We start from the raw sequence: 22,189 nt of genomic DNA on the forward strand, positions 1-22,189 counted from the left end.
TCTTCTTCCTCTTCCTCTTCCTCTTCTTCCTCTTCCTCTTCTTCCTCTTCCTCTTCTTCCTCTTCCTTTTCTTTTTCCTCTTCCTCTTCTTCCTCTTCCTTTTCTTCTTCCTCTTCCTCTTCTTCCTCTTCTCCCTAACCTTCTGTCTTAGAATCCATACTGTGTTTTAGTTCCAAGGCAGAAAAATGTCAGGATTAGGCAGTGGGAGTTAATGATTTGCCCAGGTCAAATTTGAATCCAGAAACTCTCATCTGTGGTCCTGGCTCTCAATCCACCAAGTCACTTAGCTGCCCCCTAGCTTATGTAGTCTTAAGAATAGAGGAAAACACTAAGAAATTACTCAGGGTAATAGCTCAAATGTGCCCTGGCCTAGAACCCCTGGCTTCCTGAATTCAATGTCAGATGCACCCCTGTCCTCTACAGCACACTGCCTAGTACCTGGTTATGTCCACTTAAGACCTAGCTAGGTTACAAATGAAAGTATTGAGGACAAAGCTATAACTAGGATTTTTTTTCCATGTGAGAAAAAAATAAGTAAAGAGCATGGTGGTGGCAGCACAGAGAACTGTTCGTCTATGGGTATAATCCAGAAGAAGGGATAACCCATCATCAGAGAAGTTCTGGGGAGACTGAGGGAAGAAGGTGGGGCCCCAGGAAAGGGGTGTCAAAGGGCAGAAAGGTTGAAGAATAGCCTTCAGGCTCTTGTGCCATGATTATTAGAAGCTTGGAGGTCCTTGAGACATAGTATTGAGGAGGACATTCACCAAGGAGCCCCTTAGGGAGGACACTCACCCCTGGACACTAGGGCTGAGATGAAGCCCTGTTTCCTCTCTGCTAGTTACAGCTCTGACTGATGATATTATGTAATGGATTCCATCATAAATATCCTACATTCTGGAGTGTAATACTGTTCTGGAATGTGATTTTTTTCCTTCCTTTCAGACATAACAACATTCACTCAGACTATGGGCCAACATGAACATTTCCAGAAACTGCGGACTCACACACAAATGGCTTACTTTATAACATATTTGGTTTTTGGTCACTAGGATTCCATTCAATGCCCCGGAAAAGGTAATTTAACTTATTAATTGAGTGTGAAAGATTGAATTTACCTCTAAACATAGGTACATATTACATAAGCGAACACTCATCATGGTGATTGTTCTGTTATTTCAGTGTTTAAGAAAAGGTAGGTGGAGGATATATTATACAGAGGGCAGGTAATTATCTCTCTGCTAAATGTTAAACAGCATTCTTTCTTTGCTGATGAATTACTTCCAGCTGTTGGCAAAATTTTCTCTGCATCAGGGTAGGAGCAAGACACCCTGGCAGATGTTGAAAAACAGAACAACCCTGATAAAATCCAAGATTCAGCTGGAGGCCAAAGTCAAAGAGCTTTCTGAGCTGGTGAAGGAAGAAGAGAGGCTAAATTCCAAGCTGAATGCCAGGAGGAGGGAACTGGAAGATGAATGCCCTGGGCTGAAGAAAGAAATCGATGACCTGGAAACAACACTGGTGAAGCCAGATAAAGAAAAGCGCTCTACAAAACATAAGGCATTTTTTTCCCCCTCTAAAGAGGGAGGACTGGTGGCCCACATGCCTGTACTACAGTTCTCTCAAATCTGGTTTCTGTCACCAGGTTCTTTTTAATTAGCACAAGAACTGGCTCCCTTAGGTTACAGGAAGGTTGAAACTGGTATAACATATAGAACACAGTGTGCTGAGCCATCAAATGTAGATTTCAAACACAAGCTTATGTTGAAATCACAGTTACTCTTCCAAATAAATTTTTCCCCATTTACTTCAAAATCATTGTGTACAAAATCTAATAGAAAGATTGAAATGGATTTGTTTGGACTCAAAGGGTTTTTTTTATCATAAAAGGAAACATTTTGATACAGTCAACTAAAAAGCTGATTTGGAACGGGTAGCAATTTTTAACATTCAAAGCTATTTTATTTTCCCAATTACATGTAATAATTATTTTCAACATTCATTTTCCAAAATTATAAGATCCAAACATCTCCTTCCCTGCCTTTGCTCCCTCCCACTCAGAGATGGTAAGCAATTTGATCTGGGCCATACTAAATATACTTCCATATTGGTCATTGTTGTAAGAGCACACTCATACAAAACCAAAATTGGGGAGCAATTTTGATTCTGTTACAAATTTGCTGTTTGACTTTGAATGAAGTGCTTTATTTTTAATTAGAGAATTGATTTTCTTGTCTTTGTAGTTGTTGAGAGTAGCTATTGAGAGTAGCCAATATGATGTGTGTCAAACATTTGGAACTGGTAGACATCACCTATGTAAAACTTTTTAAAATTCACATTTATTTTGTTTTTATTCTCTCCCTCCTACTTCTCTCTTCTCCTACTCCTCCCTGAAAGCAAGAAAAACAAAACTTTCTACAAACACGTGTATTTAAACAAAACAAATTTTTGCCATGTCAAAAAAAGTCTCAATCTACATTCTTTCTGTCCATTCATCAATCAATCGATACACTTAAATGCCTACTATGTGCCAGGCACTTGCCAAACACTTGCTTTTCTATCTGGAGGTGGGTAGCATGTTTTATTATCAGTCCTCTGAACTGTCTTTAGTCATGATTGCTCAGAATGGCTAAACCCTTCAAAGTTTTTGTATAAAGCTTTAATGATGACTTTGAAGAACAATACCTCTTCCCTTTCCTGGCTCTCAGATGAAAAGATTCAAGTTTCAGGTTCACATGTTTAGCTGTTAGGCACTGTATGCCCAGAACTCACTTTTCAGTGGCTATACCACTTTATCACCAGTATAATAATGATATTTTGTGTTTTGTAATGATGCTTTCTGTTTGGATGTACTCAGGCAAGCACTCCTTTCTCTGGGTCTCAGGGTCTTCCTCATCTATGAGATTGGAGAGTTGGACTACTGATCATTAAGATCTCTTCCAGCTACTGAAGCTGTGAACCCAGGACCCTGAGGATATAGCACAAACCTTCTAAAACAACAGAGAAAAACTTCAGTTCAGAATGCTTTTTAGTGTTACCCATGATTTTCTGGATTCTCACTTCATGAAAATTTCACTTCATGAAAAAGTCATTTCTGTATAGCATATGTAATGACTACAATTACCAGAATATTAGATTAACCAGAACAAGAAATTTCCCTGATCAAGACAGATAATTTAAATCAACAGATATTTATTAAGTGCCTACTATGTGAAAAACACTGTGTTTACCATAGAAAGCTTTATAAGCTGGGATTCATGGAGATACCATCCTCAGGCCCACTTGATGATAATTCCAGATGCAAGCTTATTAGGTCTTTCTATATCCCCATATTCTTAGGCTGATGATTTTCAATTAGTCTCACCCTGCAGAGAAGGTGTCTCTTCCAAAGATTCATCTTGCATTTTAAAAATATTATAGCACTTAATTTTTTAAAAAGTTGTTTATTTTTAGCATTCTTTAAAAGAAAACTTGGGTTCCAAATTCTCTCCCTTCCCTCCTGCCACCAAGGAGAAGGCATAAATGTGGTATAAAATATATTTAAATATCACAGTACTTTAAGAATGGCAAATATGATTGCTGGTAGAGTTGTGGATTGATCCAACCATTCTGGATGGCAATTTGGAACTATGCCCAAAGAGCTTTAAAAGAATGTTTGCCCTTTGATCCAGTCATACCACTGCTGGGTTTATATCCCAAAGAGATCATAAGGGAAAAGACTTGTACAAAAATATTCATAGCTTGCAGTCTTTGTGGTGGCAAAAAGTTGGAAAATGAGAGAATGTCCTTCAATTGGGGAATGGCTGAAGAAATTGTGGTATCTGTTGGTGATGGAATACTATTGTGCTCAAAGAAATAAAGACCTGGAGGAATTCCATGTGAACTGGAATGACCTCCAGGAACTGATGTAGAGTGAAAGGAGCAGAACCAGGAGAGCATTGTGCACAGAGACGGATACACTGTGGTACAATTGAACATAATGGACTTCCCTACTAGCAACAGTGCAATGATCCAGGACAATTCTGAGGGACTTATGAGAAAGAATGCTAATCACATCCAGAGAAAGAACTGTGGGAGCAGAAATACAGAAGAACAACTGCTTTGTTTGATGGGGATATGATTGGGGATGTAGACTCTAAGTGATCACCCTAGTGCAAATATTAATAATATGGAAATAAGTCTTGATTGATGACACATGTAAAACCCAGTTGAATTACTTATTGGCTACAGAAGTGGGGAGGGAGGAGGGGAGAGAAAGAACTTGAATCATGCAACCACGGAAAAATCTTCTAAAATAATTAATTAAATAAAATTTTTAAAATGGCAAATATGGCTTATTGGAAAGAACATTCAATTTGAACTTGGAGAATCTTGGTTCAAATCTCAACCACTTGTACTACCTGTGTGATAAACTTCCCTGGACCTCCATTTCCTCATCTCCATAATGAGAGGATTGGATTAGATGGTCTCCAAATTTCCTTTGAGGTCTAGATTTGTGCTTTGTTTGAATATAGGTTGGTAACAGATAATTTCTATCCAAAATGCCTGAAGAGATCATTTTGCCTTAGAATTTCTATAGGTCCAACAGGTATTAAGTTTCTCATGTCATCATGAACCTGTCTATACACTGGCTACCACCCAAATGTCCAGTATGAAAAAAATGGATACGATGGCTTCCTTAAAATGTCCTGCTGGCTCTAAGGAAGGAGGTCTGAAACTGCTGTCACCTCAAACACAGGTCAAGGACCTGACGGAAATAGCACTAAATGATGATACTTAATAAACTTAACAGAGCCATAAAGGTCACCAATGAGGCCCACAAATGTGCTGTAGGTAAGGTGCAAGTCGAAGAAGACATACTCCACACCCTAAACAAAGCAAGACAAAACTCAAAATAGAACAAGCCAAGGAGGCAAGTAAGTGGTCCTTTTCCCTTTCTGGATTTGTTTCTGTTTTTCATATATTTTGTTTTTAAAGAATCCAGAACACTTGGAGGCATGTTTGGTCTCATAATGATTATTTCTGTAACTAGTTTGGCAATTCTTTCAATCTGTACTAATCAACAGGATAAAAAAAGATTAAGACTTCGAGTTTGTTGCATTTCAGTTCAGCTAACTTATGTTTACTCTACTCTTGGCAGAAGATGATAGTAAACACTGACTAGGGTAAGGGAGAGGTCTCCATGGTAGGAGTAAAACATGTTCTCGGTCCTAAGGAAATTAAAAATAGATGAAGAGACAATATCTGTAGTGTCAATACTAAGTAGAAGATAAAATGCGGTATTTAAGTTAATCATGTCAGGAATTGAGTTATATCTATAGGTATAACTTTTCAAGGACTTAATGGAGGAATACTGAGAGTAATGCCACAGATTTTTCTTCATAAAGTGTTTCCTTTCCCCATACGTTGGACAGCAGTGCATTGCAGTAATGGAAGCTTGTCTCTCTCCTATTTTCAGCATCATGACTGGGCTGCAATGCCACCAATGCCATTCTAATGCTAATTCTATGAAAATTGGTCATAACCTTTTCCTGACCCTCTCGATTTTAATCTGGCCTCATTCCTGGCCTTTGTTCCATCTTCATCTCTACCTTATTAACTGGTATTAGAAGACAGGGTTAACACCCTTGTTATAAAGTAAACAGCTTTATGTAATTATATACATTGTTTGGATATGTGACATGAAATACATGCAAATACATGCTTTACTGTCCAGTACTTTAGGATTTTAATGGATCTATAATTTCACAGGTGGGGGTACTCTTTTTATTAATGCAAATTTTAATCTCACCACACTTTCATCTTATATGAAATATTTTCTCATAAATCCTCTATTGAAGAGCTACTGAATGTCCTAAGATCTCACTCTTACTTTTTTTTAAAAGTATCATGTGGCTGTCAATTTTTATCTTTCTTTTTTACTTTGGTAGTAATGTATGTTCTTTTTTTTTTAAACCCTTACCTTCCATCTTGGAGTTAATATTGCGTATTGGCTCCAAGGCAGAAGAGTGGTAAGGGCTAGTTAATGGGGGTTAAGTGACTTGCCCAGGGTCACACAGCTGGGAAGTGTCTGAGGCCAGATTTGAACCTAGGACCTCCCATCTCTAAGTCTGGCTCTCAATCCACTGGGCTACCCAGCTGCCCTCATAATGTATGTTCTTGATAAAAATCTCATCTCAATTTTTTGCCTGGAAATTATTGTTAGCAATGTGCTAAATAAAGCACTTATTTATTCATTGCCTTTTAAATTATTTAAACTTCTTTTCCTTTGTGTTCCTTGCTTCAGAACCATATACATCATCATCAGAACAATGATGTTAATGACATGTCTATTTTTAAACCTGTTATCTTCCATCTTAGAATCAATATTGTGGTATTGGGACCAAGGAAGAAGAGTGGTAAGGACTGGGCAATGGGGGTTAAGTGACTTGCCCAGGGTCACATACCTGGGAAGTGTCTGAGGCCAGATTTGAACCTGGGATATACTATCTCTAGGAAAATGTAAGTCTTAAAGTAGTGAGCATTTTGAGATTATCTATAGCATTGTTCTGTTTTTATAAGTATAATCTTTTCTTCATTCTGGGCACAGTCCATTATCTGGCCTGTCAAGGATATTCGTAATGATAATTTGACTAAATGATCATCCAACTAAATGGACAATAAGTGCTTTTAATCTGCTTTGTTTTTTTTATTATAAATGATTCAAAAATCATTTTGAATTATTATAGATTTCATGAAAGAGACTGCGTAATTAATATTCCAGGGATAAATGCAACTGATGCAATGCCATGTGTGGGTTGAGGCTTTTTGCAGGCTTTTGATATCAACAAGTAATACTTTAGAGGGCTTTTGATCTCACCTAGCACATTTTCCATAACTGCATCAGTAAACAAAGCTATATTCATAGCCACAACTGTCATCATCATACACAATTTTTGGAAAAAATTCATTAAAAATATTTTTCAAAGTTTACATGATTCATTTTCTTTCCCTCCCCTCTTTCCTCCCCCTCCCAGAGCAGAAAATAAATTCCACTGGGTTGTGCAAATGTTGTTACTTGATACCTATTTCCATATTATTCATTTTTGCTATAGAGCAATTTTTTAAAGCCTAAACCCCAAATCACATACCCATATATACATGTGATAAGTGATGTCATATGTTTTGCTTTTACATTTCTACTCCCACAGTTCTTTTTCTCAATGTAGATAGCATTCTTTTCCATAAGTCCTTCAGGAGCATGCTAGCTTGATGCTTTGCTACTAGTAGCGAAGTCCATTACATTGAATTTTTCCACAACGTTTTACTTTCTGTGTACAATGTTCTTGTGGTTCTGCTCATTTCACTCTGCATCAGTTCATTGAGGTTCTCCCAGTTCATATAGAAATCCTCCAGATCATCATTCCTTATGGCACAAGAGTATTCCATCACCATCAGATACCACACTTTTTTCAGCCATTCCCCAATCGAGGAACACCCCTTCATTTTCCAATTTTTTTGCCATCACAAAGAGAGTAGTTATGAATATTTTAGTGCAAGTATTTTTCCTTATTATCTCTTTGGGCTACAAACCTAGTAGTGGTATTGCTGGATCAAAGGATATGCATTCTTTTAAAGCTCTTTGTGCATAATTCCAAATTGCCTTCCAGAATGGCTGGATTAATTCACAACTCCACCAGCAATGCATTAGTGTCCCAATTTTGCCACATCCCTTCCAACATTCATTACTCTCCCCTGTTGTCATTTTAGCCAACCTGCTAGGTGTGAGGTGATACCTCAGAGTTGTTTTGATTTGCATTTCTCTAATTATTAGAGATTTAGAACACTTTCTCATGTGCTTATTGATACTTTTGAGTTCTTTATCTGAAAATTGCCTATTCACGTCCCTTGCCCATTTATTGATTTGGGGATGGCTTGATGTTTTGTACAATTGATTTAGCTCCTTATACATTTGAGTAATTAGACCTTTGTCTGAGTTTTTTGTTATAAAGATTTTTCCCCAATTTGTTGCTTCCCTTCTAATTTTGGTAGCATTGGTTTTGTCTGTACAAAAACTTTTTAGTTTAATATAATCAAAATTATTTATTTTACATTTTGTGATTTTTTTCTAACTCTTGCTTGGTTTTAAAATCTTTTCCTTCCCATAGATCTGACAAGTATACTATTCTGGTATACTTGTATATTCTGGAACCATTTGGTAATACATGTTGAGTACAGTTATTTCTTCATTATCTATACTGCCTTTTATCAGGATGTAATTGCCTTCCCTATCTCTTTTAAACAGATCTATTTTTACTTTGGCTTCATCAGAAATCATGATTGCCACTCCTACCTTCTTTTTCTCAGTTGAAGCCCAAAAGATTTTGCTCCAGCCATTGACTTAACCCTGTGTATGTCCACCTGCCTCATGTGTGTTTCTTGTAGACAACATATGTTAGGATTTTGTTTTCTAATCCACTCTGCTATTTGCTTCTGTTTTATGAGTGAATTAATCCCATTCACATTCAGAGTTATAATTATCAGCTGTGTATTCCCCAACATTTTGATATCCTCTCCTACTTCTGCACCTTCTTCTTACACTATTCCTTTTTAAACCAGTGGTTTGTTTTAAATCAGGCTCCCTTGTCCCCTCCCTTGATTTACTACCCTTTCCACCCCCTCTCTTCCCCTCTTATTATTTTTTAAGGCCTAATGAATTCCCTTCCCCCTCTTTTCCCCTCACTTTATAAACTTCCCTTCCCACTGCCCGCCCTTGGTTATCCCTTCTGACTTTATCTGTAGGGTTAGATAGAATTTGATATCCCAATGGATCTAGTTACTCTTCCCTCTCAGGATTAATTCTGTTGAAAGTAAGGTTTAAGTATTTCCTTTTAATGCTCTCTTCCTCTCCTTATAATAGTATTCATCCCCTCCCCTTCCCATGCCCTCTTTGTGTGGTATAGATTATCCTATTTTTCTTTTTCCTTCAAGTTACTCTTGGCGCCATCTTCTACCCCCTCTTTCCCCCCATCATATCATCTTAGACCATTTAGTACTCCAACCTCTCCTTATGATTAATTCTTCTAATTACTATAATAGTGAGTACAATTTTTTAGAATTACACATAATATTTCTCCATATAGGAATACAAATAATTTGATTTTATTGAAGCCCTTGAAGAAGGCAATTTAAAGATAAGAGTTTTCTTTCTTTCCCCTCTCTTTCTTATTTAATTTTTCATGTTTCTCTTGTTTTTTTGTGGTTGGATATTAAACTTTCCATTTATTCCTGTTTTTTTCTGTGCAAATACTTGCAATTCTTCTATCTTGTTGAATGCCCATACTTTTCCCTGGAAGTATATAGTCAGTTTTAATGGGTAGGTAATCCTTGGTTGTTGACCCAATCTCTTGCCTTTCTGAATATCATGTTCCAAGCCTTGTAGTCTTGTAGTGTGGAGGCTGCCAGATCCTGTGTAATCCTGATTGTTGTCCCTTGATATCTGAATTGTCTCTTCTGGCTTCTTATAATATTTTCTTCTTAACTTGGAAGTTTTTGAATGTGGCTATTACATTCCTGGAGGTTGTCTTCTGAGGATTTAGTGTAGAGGGTATTCTATGGGCTCTTTTAATGTCTATTTTGCTCCCTTGTTCAAGGACATTGGGGCAGTTTTCTTGGATTATTTCTTGTAGTATGATATCTAGATTTCTATTTGTCTGATTTTTCTGGAAGACCAATAATTTTCAAGTTGTCTCCTCTAGACCTGTTTTTTTATTTATTATCTTCTCATTGAGCTATTTCATGTTTCCTTCTATTTTGTCACTCTTTTGACTTTGCTTTATTAATTCTTGCTGTCTTGTGAGATCATTGGCTTCTACTTGCCCAACTGTAGCTTTTAAAGACTGGTTTTCAGCTATAATCTTTTGGTTTTCCTTTTCATTCTGGTCTATCTGGCTCTTCATGGCTTCCAGCTGATCATTTCTGGTCTTCAATTTGTTTATCATTTCATTTGATTTCTGAACCTCAATTTCCAACTGTGAAATTCTGCCTTTTAAACTGCTATTTTCTTGCCAGATCTCTTTCATCTTTCTCATGTTCTCAGATTTGAACTCTTCAAAAGCTTGTGACCAATTTTCATTTTTTGGGGAAGGTTTGGATATCTTCAATTGTTTGTCCTCCCCTGTTTGTGGTTTTTTTCTGTGCAGAAGTTATCAAGTGTCAGAGGTTTTTTCTTGGTCTTTTTGGTGGTTATTTCTTAGGCCTTGCTTGGCATCATTATGCTTTCTCAGCCAGAAGTCTGAGTAAAGCAGGCAGACTCTCTTTGTAGGGAGCTAAGGAGCAGTTTTTGACTGAGGCTACTTTGCAAGTCTCCTGGCTTCCACTGTCTGTTAGACCTCTATTGTCTATGGCCCCTCTCAGCCTCACTCCTGTGCCCAAGCCCTGTGCTCCCCAGCTTTCTGGGGTCTCTGGTCTAGCTGTTTTCAGAGTCAAGCCCATATGGTCCTAGTTGGCTGCCCAGAGCCTGGAAATTGGCCCATGCTTATTCCTCCACCTGAGGTTTTCTCCTGAATCTCAGTGTGCTGAGCTGCTTCCACTGTCCACTGCCTCTCTCAGCCCCACTCCTGCACCCCCAGTCTGCACTCTCCAGCCTCCTGGGGTCTCAAGTCTTGCTACACTCAGAGGCAAGCTCCTAGTGGTGCTAGTTAGCTTCCAAGGAGCTGGATTTTGTGCCCCTGCTCTCTCTAACTATGTTGCACAGCTTCTGACTCTGGTACTGTGGGTGGGGTGGGGGGTGTTGATCAGCTCATGTTTTGATGGGAGCTATTTACCCTCCTTATAGCATGGAAGTGCCCAAATCCCATGTACCTTTGATACTGTGCCTTATTATGGAGTAACTTCTTTCATCTAGATTTTTTTTTTTTTGTCCTTTGGAGGTATGCTATATGGGTCGGTGAGGAGAGTAAAGTGTCCTGCTTCTACTCTGCAGCCATCTTAATCTCACCTAATTTCTTTATGATTTCCCTCTTTATATTTAAGTCATTTACCCACTCTGAGTTAATCTTGGTATAGGGTGTAAGATATTGATCTAAACCCAATTTCTCCCATACTGTTTTCCAATTCTCCCAGCAGTTTTTGTCAAATAGTGGGTTCTTGTCCCAAAAGCTGAGATCATTGGGTTTATTGAACACTATCTTGATACTGTCATTTAACCCCAGTCTATTCTACTGATCTATCCTTCTATCTGTAAACCAGTACCATATAGTTTTGATGATAATTGCTTTATAGTATAGTTTGAGATCTGGTAACATTAGGCCTCCATGCCTCACATTATTTTTTCATTAGTTCCCTTGATATTCTTGATCTTTTGTTCTTAATTTTTTCTAATTCTATAAAAAAGTGTTTTGGTAGTTTGATAGGTATAGCACTGAATAAGTAAATTAATTTATGTAGGATTGTCATTTTTATTATATTATCTCATCATACTCACAAGCAATTGATGTTTTTCCAATTAGATCTTGTTTTATTGGTGTGAAGAGTGTTTTGTAGTTATGTTCATATAATTTCTAAATTTGTCTTGGCAAGTAGATTCCCAGGTATTTTATATTGTCAATAGTGATTTTAAATGGAGTTTCTCTTTCTAACTCTTGCTGCTTGGTTTTGTTGGAAACATAGGAATACTAATCATTTATGTGGGTTTATCTTGTACTCTGCAACTTTGTTAAAGTTATTGATTATTTCTACTAGCTTTTTAGTTGATTTTCTTGGATTCTCTAGGTATACCATCTTGTCATATGCAAAGAGTGATAGTTTAGTTTCCTAATTGCTGACTTTAATTCCTTCAATTTCTTCCCCCCCCCTAATTGCTATTACTAGCATTTCTAGTATGATATTAAATAGTAGTGGTGATAATGGGCATCCCTGCATCACTCCTGATCTTTTTGGGAAGGCATCTAACTTGTCTCCATTGCAGATGATTCTTGCTGATGGTTTTAAATAAATACTGTTTATTATTTTGAGGAAAGGCCCTTTTATTCCTATATTTTCTAGTGTTTTCAATAGGAATGGGTGTTGCATTTTGTCAAAGGTTTTTTCTGAATCTATTGAGATAATCATGTGATTTCTATTAGTTTGGTTTTTGATGTGGTCAATTAGGTGGATAATTTCCCTAATATTAAACCATCCTTGCAATCCTGGTATAATTCCCACCTGGGCATAGTGAATAATCCTTGTGATAACTTGCTGTAGCTTTTTAACTAGCATTTTATTTAATATTTTTTCATCTATGTTCATTAAGGATATCAGTCTGTAGTTTTCATTCTCTGTTTTTGGTCTTCCTGGCTTGGGAATCAGTACCATATTTGTATCATAAAAGAATTTGATAAGACTCCTTTTTTGCCTATTTTGTCAAAAAGTTTGTAGAGTATTGGGACTAATTGATCTTTAAATGTTTGATAGAATTCACTTCTGAATCCATCTGGCCCTAGTGATTTTTTCTTAGGGAGTTCTTCAATGATTTGTTCAATTTTTTTTTCCGATACAAGATTTTTAAATATTCTATTTCCTCTTCTGTTAATCTAGACAATTTATATTTTTGTAAATATTCATCCATTTCACTGAGATTGTCATGTTTATTGTCATATAATTGAGTGAAATAGCTCTTAATAATTGCTTTAACTTCCTATTCATTAGAGATGAGATCACTCTTTTCATTCATGATACTTTTAATTTGGTTCTTCTCTTTCTTTTTCTTAATTAGATTAACCAATATTTTATTTTATTTGTTTTTTCAAAATATCAGCTCCTACTCTTATTTATTAGTTTAATAGTTTTTTTACTTTCAATTGTATTAATTTCTCCTTTGATTTTTTGGATTTCCAATTTGTTCTTTATCTGAGGGTTTTAAATTTGTTCGTTTCCTTTTTTTTTAGTTGCATGCCTAATTTGTTAATCTCCTCTTTTTCTTTTTTGTTAATATGGACACTTAGGGATATAAATTTTCCCTGGGTACTGCTTTTGCTATATCCGCAAAATTTTGGTATGTTGTTTGCTCATTGCCATTCTCTTCTATGAAATCAGTAATTGTTTCTATGATTTATTCTTTAGCCCACAAGTTTTGGAGAATCAGATTATTTAATTTCCAAATAATTTTTAATTTGCCTTTCTGTGTACCCTTACTAATTATAATTTTTCTTGCATTATGATCTGAATAAGTTGCATTTATTATTTCTGCTTTTCTGCATTTGTTTGCAATGTGTCTATGCCCTAGTGCATGGTCAATATTTGTGAATGTACCATGTGCTGCTGAAAAGACAGTATATTCCTTTTTATCTCTATTTATTTTTTCCATATATTTATTAACTCTAATTTTTCTAAGTTTTCATTCATATCTCTTACTTCTTTCTTATTTATTTTTTGGTTTAATTATCTAGATCAGCTAGAGGAAGGTTGAGGTTTCCCACTAGTATAATTTTACTATCTATTTCCTTCTTAAGATCGAATAGTTTCTCTTTTAAAAATCTGGATGTTATAATATTTGGTGTATACATTTTGAGTACTGATATTTCTTTGTTGTCTATACTGCCTTCTATCAGGATGTATTTACCTTTCTTATCTCTTTTAATGAGATCTCTTTTTACTTTGGATTTGTCAGATATCATGATTATGAATCCTGTCTTCTTTTTCTCAGTTGATGTCCAATAAATTCTGCTCCAGCCTCTTTAACTTTACCCTGTGTGTGTCTACCTGCTTTATGTGTGTTTTTTGTAGACAACATATGGTAGGATTTTGGTTTTTAAACCACTCTGCTCTCTGCTTCCATTTTATGGGTGAGTTGATCCCATTCATAAAACATTCAGATTTATAATTACCACCTGTAATTACCATCATTTTTATTTCATCTTTTAATCTTGCCCTTTCTCCTTTCACTATTTCCTTCCACACCAGTATTTTGCTTTTATTCAGACCCCCTTTTCCCCACCCTTATTTTACTTTCCTTCCCACCTCCTCACTTCTTATTACCCTCCTATTTGTCTTACTCTCCCCCTCCAACCTTTCTCTCCCTTTTAATACTTCCTGCCCCACACCCAGCCCCCCTCCCATTCCTTATTTCCTTTCAACTTCTCTGTAGGGTAAGATTGGATTCTTTACCCCAATAGATTTGACTATTCTTCCTTCTCTGAACTGATTTCACTGAGAGTAAGGTTTAAGAATTACCTATTACCACTTACTTCCTCCCCTTCTTATAATAGTATTCTCCTCCATCCCCTCCCATGCGCCTCTTTATGTGGTATAATTTATCTTGTTTTACTTCTTCCTTTGAGTTTTTCCTCCTACCATCCTCCTTTTCATCCTTGTCCCAATATTTTTTTTACATATCATCTTAAACAGTTTAATACCACAACCTCTGCCTATGAATTTTCTTCTATCTACTATGATAATGAAAGCAATTTTTAAGAGTTACAGGTAACATTTTTCCATATAAGAATATAATCAATTTGACCTTATTGAAACCCTTAAAGATTTTCCCCTCTTTCTTGTTTACATTTTCATGTTTCTCTTTAATTTTGTATTTGGACATCAAATTTTCCTGTTAGTTCTGGTCTTTTCTTTAGGAATGCTTGGAAATCTTCTATTTTGTTAAGTGCCCATTCTTTCCCCTGAATTAAATAGTCAGTTTAGATGGATAGGTGATTCTTGATTGTAGACCCAATTCTCTTGCCTTCCTGAATATCATCCAAGTCTTGTGGTCCTTTAGTGTGGAAGTTACCAGATCCTGTGGAGTACTGACTGGGGCTCCTTGATATCTGAATTGTCTCTTTCTGACCACTTGCAGTATTTTCCCCTTGGCCTGGAAGCTCTTGAATTTGGATCTGACATTCTTGGGAGTTGTCTTTTGGGGATTTAATGTAGGGAATTCTTTCAATGTCTATTTTGCTCTTCTGTTCAAGAATATCAGGGCAGTTTTCCTGGTTGATTTCTTGTAAGATGATGTCAAGGCTTTTTTGTTGTTGTTGTTCCAGGCTTTCAGGTAGACCAATAATTCTCAAATTGTCTTGCCTGGATCTATTTTCTAAGTCAGTTGTCTTTTCAATGAGATATTTCATGTTTCCTCCTATTTTTTCATTCTTTTGATTTTGCTTTATTGATTCTAGTTGTCTTGTGTGATCATTAGCTTCTACTTGTCTAATTCTAGTCTTTAAAGACTGATTTTCAGCTGTGATCTTTTGATTTTCCTTTTTTGGTTTGGTCTATCCTGCTTTTCGTGTTTTCCAGCAGTTCAATTCTGACCTCCAATTTGCTTATTATTTTATTTGATTTATGTGCCTGTTTTCCACCTGGGTAATTTTGTCTTTTAAGCTGTTATTTTCTTTTTGTATTATTTTCATTTCTTTTTCCCACTTTTCTTCATATTTTTCTTCTATCTTTCTTTCTTGGTTCTTAAACACCTTTTTGAGTTCCTCCAGAACCTGTGATCAATTTCCATTTTTTTGGGAAAGTTTTGATGTGCTTGTTTGTTTTTTACTCTCTGCCTTTGCTTCTATATTTTACTTTTTTCTCCATAGAAATTATCCATGGTCAAGAGTTGGTTTTTATTTTGTTTTTCTTTTTTGCTGTTGCTTATTCCTTTTGCCACTAGTGGACTGGGGTTCCTGCATATCAGTGGTCATTGCTTTCTTAGCTTCTGACTCACATGGCTTTGCCTTGGTAGTATCTTCCTTTCCCTATTAGAAGCCTATGTGAGGGTAGGTAGATCTCTGATGTTCTTTGTGTAGCACACATTTTGCCTGGAGGCTATCTTTCCAGCCCCTGCTCCCTCAGCTGTGGTCAGCCATCTTTCTGCCCAAGCTCCATTATCTGTTGCCCAAGCTCTGTGCTCTTCAGACTCGAGTCTTGCTGCCAAGGCCTGGCACTGCCCTCACGGGGTAAGTCTGTGGTGCTTTCAGCTAGTCCCGAGAATTTAGAGATGACCTCAACTCTCACGCTAACTCTGGAGAGGTAGGTGGTGTGTGTGTGTGTGTGTGTGTGTGTGTGTGTGTGTGTGTGTGTGTGTGTGTGTGTTTGATCAACTTTCATTTTGATTACTGCAGTTTCACCCCCTTAGAGCATAGGAATCTTTACTCATTGCCTACCTTTAACGCTCCGTCCAATGTGAGAGTCCCTTTCTCATCTGGTTTCCATTTCTATCCTTTTGAGAGGCTTTGTAATGATTGTTTGGAAGGAGATTCAAAAGGCTCGTGCTATTGCATCACCATCTTGGCTCTACCGCTCCATGTACAGTTTTTTAAACCCTTACTTACTGTCTTATATACTAAATATCAGAAGAGAGGTAAGAGCTCGGCAATTGGAATTAAGGTACTTGCCCAGGGCCATACAGTTAGGCAGTGTCTGAGACCAGATTTTAACCTAGGTCCTCCCAACTCCAGGCCTGGCTCTCTATCTGCTGTGCTACCTAGCTGCCCCTGTCATATGCAATTTTAGTGTATATATAGGAGACATAGTTTGAAGAGAACAACTGGACCAGAACTAGTTGAACATCCAGACCCCAAAAAGTAAGTCATTAACGGGTCAATGAAAAGGTGGAAGAGACTCTCTAGTGGAGTCCTGTGCTAGCTAACATTTTTTTATCAAAGACTTGGAATGAGATATATTTAATAAAATTATTAATACTTTAGATGGCACAAGACTAGGAAGAATGGTTAACACATTCATTAATCATTCGGATCCAAAACATATTTTTACACATTAGAATATATAGGAACAAATGTTTTAAAAAAGTAATTAATAGAGATAAATATAAAGGCCTTTACTTGAATTGAAAAAAATTATTTTTATATGTGCAAAATTGAGAGGTAAGGCTAGAATAGTAGTTAGTCCCCCCAAAATTCTCAGAGTTTTAGCAAATCTCAAATTCCAAATTAGTGAACAGTATGAGATAGTAGCCCCCCAAATTAATGCAGTCTTTTTTTTGTTTTGTTTTGTTTTTATATTTTTAAACCCTTAACTTCTGTGTATTAGTTCCTTGGTGGAAGAGAGGTAAGGGTAGGCAATGGGGGTCAAGTGACTTGCCCAAGGTCACACAGCTGGGAAGTGTCTGAGGCCAGATTTGAACCTAGGACCTCCCATCTCTAGGCCTGGCTCTCAATCCACTGAGCTACCCAGCTGCCCCCCCAAATTAATGCAGTCTTAGTTGCTCTGAAAGAGGCATTGTATTCAGGACTAGAGAGATGATAATTGCACTGCACCTTGCCTGGTCTAACAACATATATAGTACCATGTCTAGTTCTCAGTACCAGATTCTAGGAAGGACATCAATAAATTTGAAAATGTCATGATAGGAGAATCTGGGGATTACTTTGCGATGAAGACACATGCCTGGTTGAACAAACTGGATTTGTTCTTTATTTTTTGTTTTTGCTTGAAGCAAATAAAACCCAAGGAGTGTGACTATTATATTTAAATGTTTGAAGGGCAATTACATGGAAGAAGGATTTGACTTGTTCTACTTAGATCAAGAAGATGGAACGAGGAAGTGATGTATCCCCTTCACAGATCTTTAAGCAAGAATATTTGTTTAGTTTTGGATTAATTTATATGATTTCTGAAGTCCTTCCCAATTCCACAATTCTGTGTGATTCTGACTAAATAATTATATATATATACCTAGAATACAATAGATCTTTCCTACATCTATCCCAGCTAAAAAGGCAAATGAGAAGGCATAAGCAATTACAAATTCATCTATTGGCTTTCATATCTATATAAAATCTTTGGGAATGGTCTATAAATACTTATGAGGCATCCTCAGAGAAAAGAGAATAAGAAGGAATTTTCAGGTGATCATATATAACCAACTACATTTTTATACTGACTGAGAAGTATAAGGAGAAGAAGATCCCACTGTGCATGTTCGATTTGTGAATGTTTTACAATCCATGGCAGGAATAACTTAAGAGTTCTAAAGGCAGTGGGGATCTTTTGGTTTGTTTTGGTTTAAGCTCAGTATGTGTTCACTCCCATTTTCCCTAGAAACCAGGCTGCATTCGAAAGTGTGACTAGTCAGCCATGTGTTCTCTTCATTTTGTCTTTTTCCTGTGTATCACACTGGCTCTTTTTTCTGTTTCATTTGCCCCCAATCCCTTTTCCTCCTAAATTAGGTTAACCAATTAAACTTAGTACCAGGATTCCTAGGGGATTTTCAATAAAAAATAAAACATCTTATTTTCTCTCAGGAACAACTCTAAGACAGAAGGGCAATGACTAGGCAATAGGGATTAAGTGATTTGCCCAGGATCACCCTGTTAGAAAGTGTCTGAGGCCATATTTGAATCCAGGACCTCCCATCTCCAAGCCATTAACTTTCTCTCTTGCTTTCAACATTTGCAGACATAATTTCTCAGGAAGTTTGTTTGCTTTCAAGAATTTACCTGCCATGACTTTGTATTAAGTTTTCAAGAATTTCCCCTGATTACAGTTCTACGATTTCTTTTATCAATAGGACATTTCCACTTATATATCCTACCACCAAGCAAAATTCATAGTGCCTGCCCTTTGAGGAATCTCATTTATACTATGGGTGTGTATTATGTATATCTTGTGTTTTCATAGTAGTTTGCCTGTGATCTTCTCCGTTAAAATGTAAGGTCCTCAAGGGGAAGGAATTACGTCTTACCTTTGTGTTTCCCATCAATCAGTCAATTAGCATTTATTAGGAACCCATTACATTCCAGGCATTGTGTTAAGGGCTGGTGATATTAAGGAAAAAAAAGGTACAAAATATTTTCTGCGATTCAAAGAGCTCACATAGTATCTGGCACAAAGTAGCTTAAATAATAGTAAATAACATTGTTGTCAGATGTGATAATGAAAAAGGTCCTTATTATCATTACTAAGGCTTCCCCTTGTCTTAGTTATATGACAATATTTATTGCCATATACTCTTGGTAATTTAATATAATTATTATAATGTATTCCTGTAATATAACAAGTATATACACATTATATGGTGTGTATATCATTTGTAATATATGGTTTCTGTCTTTTCCTCTTTTCTTCTATATACATTTACCTTCTGCAAGAGAGTGTAAGCATCTCATTGCTATTAATCATTTAGTTAAAAATAACAGATTTTTCTTTTGTCAGCTTAAGGGTATCTTAAAGTAGGAAAAGAAAACAAAGATGGAACTAGACTGGAAAAAAAAAAAAGAAGAGAGTGATTTAGATCTAAGCCAAGAAAGCACCACGGATCTGCAGAATGACCATCAGCATATGGATGAAATATCAGAAAAGTAAGGTACCCTACTGTTGGCCAGATAATGTAGTGGAGGAGCAACTAATTTGTTTTTTTCACTCCTGTGCTTCCAGTGCCTCATTTTTTAAAATTACTCTAGGGGATGATAGTGGATCTAGAAAATTGAACTTTGTCATGTATTTTGCAAAAGAGTTAAAAGGAAGAACAATTGCATTAAAGAAGAATATTTAGTTAGATTAAGGCAACTGTCATAATTCCTCTAGAAATGTTTGGGGGTTAGGCTAAAGACAACCAGCAAAGGGCTATGGCTTTTGTCCTCACTTTGTGCAGTATGAAGAAACCCACTGATGAGGAGCAAAAGCAAGAAATAGTTAAATGAGATAACTGTTAGAATCATTTATTTAAAGTAGGAAAGTATATCTTGGAATTTAGAGAGAGAATTTATTTTTTTGCAACCTTTGCCTTTTGTCTTAGAAGAACTAAGTATTGGTTCCAAGGCAGAAGAGTGGTGAGGGCTAGGCAAAATGGGGATTAAATGACTGCCCGAGGTCATATGATTAGGAAATGTATGAGGTCAGATTTGAACCCAAGATGTTCCCTCTCTAGGTGAAGCTATCCTATCCCCTGAGGTGTCCCAGATAGAGCATTTATTTATTAAGCCCATAGTATATTCTAGTGCTAATGTTAAGCACTAAGAGATAGAAATAAAAACAAATAAGCAAGTTCTGGCCCATCAAGGAACTTACATTCTAATGAGAAAAACATTATACAGAAAAAATGAAAGGGCTAAGGAATTATGGTATGGAAGGTCTGTTGGAAAGGGCATGAAAGGACAAGATAAGTCAAAGATTCAACTCTCCATGCTGGAAGAGCTGGGGTGATGCTCAAGTTTTTTTTTAGGTTTATTTAATTAATTTAGAATATTTTCCCATGGTTATATGAATCATATTCTTTCCCTCCCCTCCTCCCACCCCAGTTCCATAGCCAATAAACAATTCCACTGTGATGTCCAAATTTTTAATGGGGTAGAGAGAAAAGGAGAGTAGTAGATAGCTTTACAGTATTGTTCAGAATCAAATATCAGAGCCAAATTGGTTTGAATTTATAGAAATTCTACATTTCCTATTCTGACTTATGAAAAATTGTTTCAATATTTTGCATTTCTATTTTCTAGGACCATTTTTTGAGTCTTAGAATTGTGGGCAAGCCTTACTCTTCCCCTTATCCTCCACCCAGATTTTTTATATGGGCTTCAGTTTTGGGCAGCGTTTCTTGAAAGTAGTTTCATTCATTAAGACAATGCAGCAATATCATTTTGGGGGAAGGGAATAAATATGTTAGATGTGCCTTTTAAGGGAATAAACCCATAAACTAGAGATGAAAATTAGTCTCATTACCTTATAAAACATGCCAAGTCTTTCATCGAATTTTCCTGCATTTGACAGGCCTTTCCTCTAATTTTTTCTCTTCAATTCTACTTCTCTAGTTTTAAAGCTTCTTAGAATAGAATTAGAGCATAGTGGAGAGAAAACTAGCCTTAGACCCAGCACGACCTGGTTTCAAGTCCCGCCTCTGACACATACTGGCTGTCTGATTCTGAACAAGTCACAACTTTTTGGTGCTCTGGGCAACTCCCCAAGGACTCAAGTTGCAGAGAAGGAACCAACCATAACAATGAAATCACAGATCCAGGTCCTAGCCTTAGTCTAAAACAGAATAAAAGGAGAAAAACAGTTGAGGTTACAAAAATGATGCTAGGGCAAGGGTTTGGAGCAGGAATTCTTAATTTGGGAATCTATGAAATTATTTTTAAAATTTTAATAACCATTTCAATATAGTTGATTTCCTTTGTAACCCTATGCATTTTATATTATGCATTTTATAATTATGAGACAAGGACCACAGGCTTTACCAGACTTTCAAAGGAGTCCATCACACACACACACACACACACACACACACACACACACACACACAAATATTGAAATACTGAAGAATAAGTTTAGGTTAGAGCATGTGTGTGTGGTTGGAACCCACAGTGATGGCAAGAAGAAACTGGCTTAGACCCATCAAGAGCCAGAAGTAAAGGTTGGACAGTCTCAGCCAGAATTATTGAAGTTGTTATTGTTATGTGTGCATGTAAAGTGTTATATCCTGTATTTCTCAGGCTGGGAGTTCTAGATACTGAGCATGTTCAGAAATTATAATGGACTCTAATATTAAAGCCTAACATAAAGTCTTTACTAATAGTCTTATTTTAAAAATATCATAATTTAGTAATATAATTATAGAATCAAGAATAAATTTGATTTGCTGCCTATTTGGTAGGAGGTGAGAAATGATTATGCTGAGACAGGTCATTGATTTAAATAGACAAGTATCCCTTGCACATTGCAACTTTCCCTATCGCAGTTTCCATATATTGTGGGTCAGCACAAGAAAGAAAGAGGAATTTTGGGAGAGTTTTGTGGAAGCCATAGATGACATGCAGAGGCCAGCAGATGACACGAAATAAATCTGGAAATTCAGAAATGCATAATAAATATACATATGTAGTATTATATAATAGCAACATATTTTATCTTTTAATACCATAAAAGAAAAAGAAAAAATCAGACTTCTTCCCTGGTAGGAAGGGAGAGTCAAAAAATTTTACACAGATTCTCTAACTCATGGTGGTGCCATGCCTCTAGCTCCCACAATATGGAAGGGTTACCTATACTTGCCTTCTGTCTGTGGCATTTACTTTTGAAGTCCCTGTATCCCTCCTCAGCACAGTGATGATAGAAGTTCTTGGACATTCCAACTCAAAGTTCTAGTCCTTACTTTAGAAATTGCTATTTCTAGATGACTGTGTTTAAAAAGGGGGAAAAAATTGAAAAAAAAAACAACTCTCCTCTCTGAGAAGCAGAGGTTGACTATGAAGGTGTAGAGAAACCATATTTCTGTTTGTTCTTGGTTTTTCTC

The 22,189-nt window shown here is 36.5% G+C and overlaps 1 protein-coding gene across 1 annotated transcript in view; it reads left to right on the forward strand.

Moving 5' to 3' along the window:
- The window catches only part of MYH15 (myosin heavy chain 15), a 163,626-nt gene that overhangs the window by 9,798 nt on the left and 131,639 nt on the right, over nt 1-22,189 (forward strand). Inside the window, 4 exon segments of the mRNA XM_044669192.1 lie at nt 1,317-1,348; nt 1,350-1,557; nt 4,736-4,771; nt 4,773-4,874. Coding sequence (XP_044525127.1) covers nt 1,317-1,348; nt 1,350-1,557; nt 4,736-4,771; nt 4,773-4,874 — 378 coding nt within the window.

The sequence above is a fragment of the Gracilinanus agilis genome, chromosome 3 (assembly GCF_016433145.1).
Source record: "Gracilinanus agilis isolate LMUSP501 chromosome 3, AgileGrace, whole genome shotgun sequence".
Classification (NCBI taxonomy): domain Eukaryota; kingdom Metazoa; phylum Chordata; class Mammalia; order Didelphimorphia; family Didelphidae; genus Gracilinanus; species Gracilinanus agilis.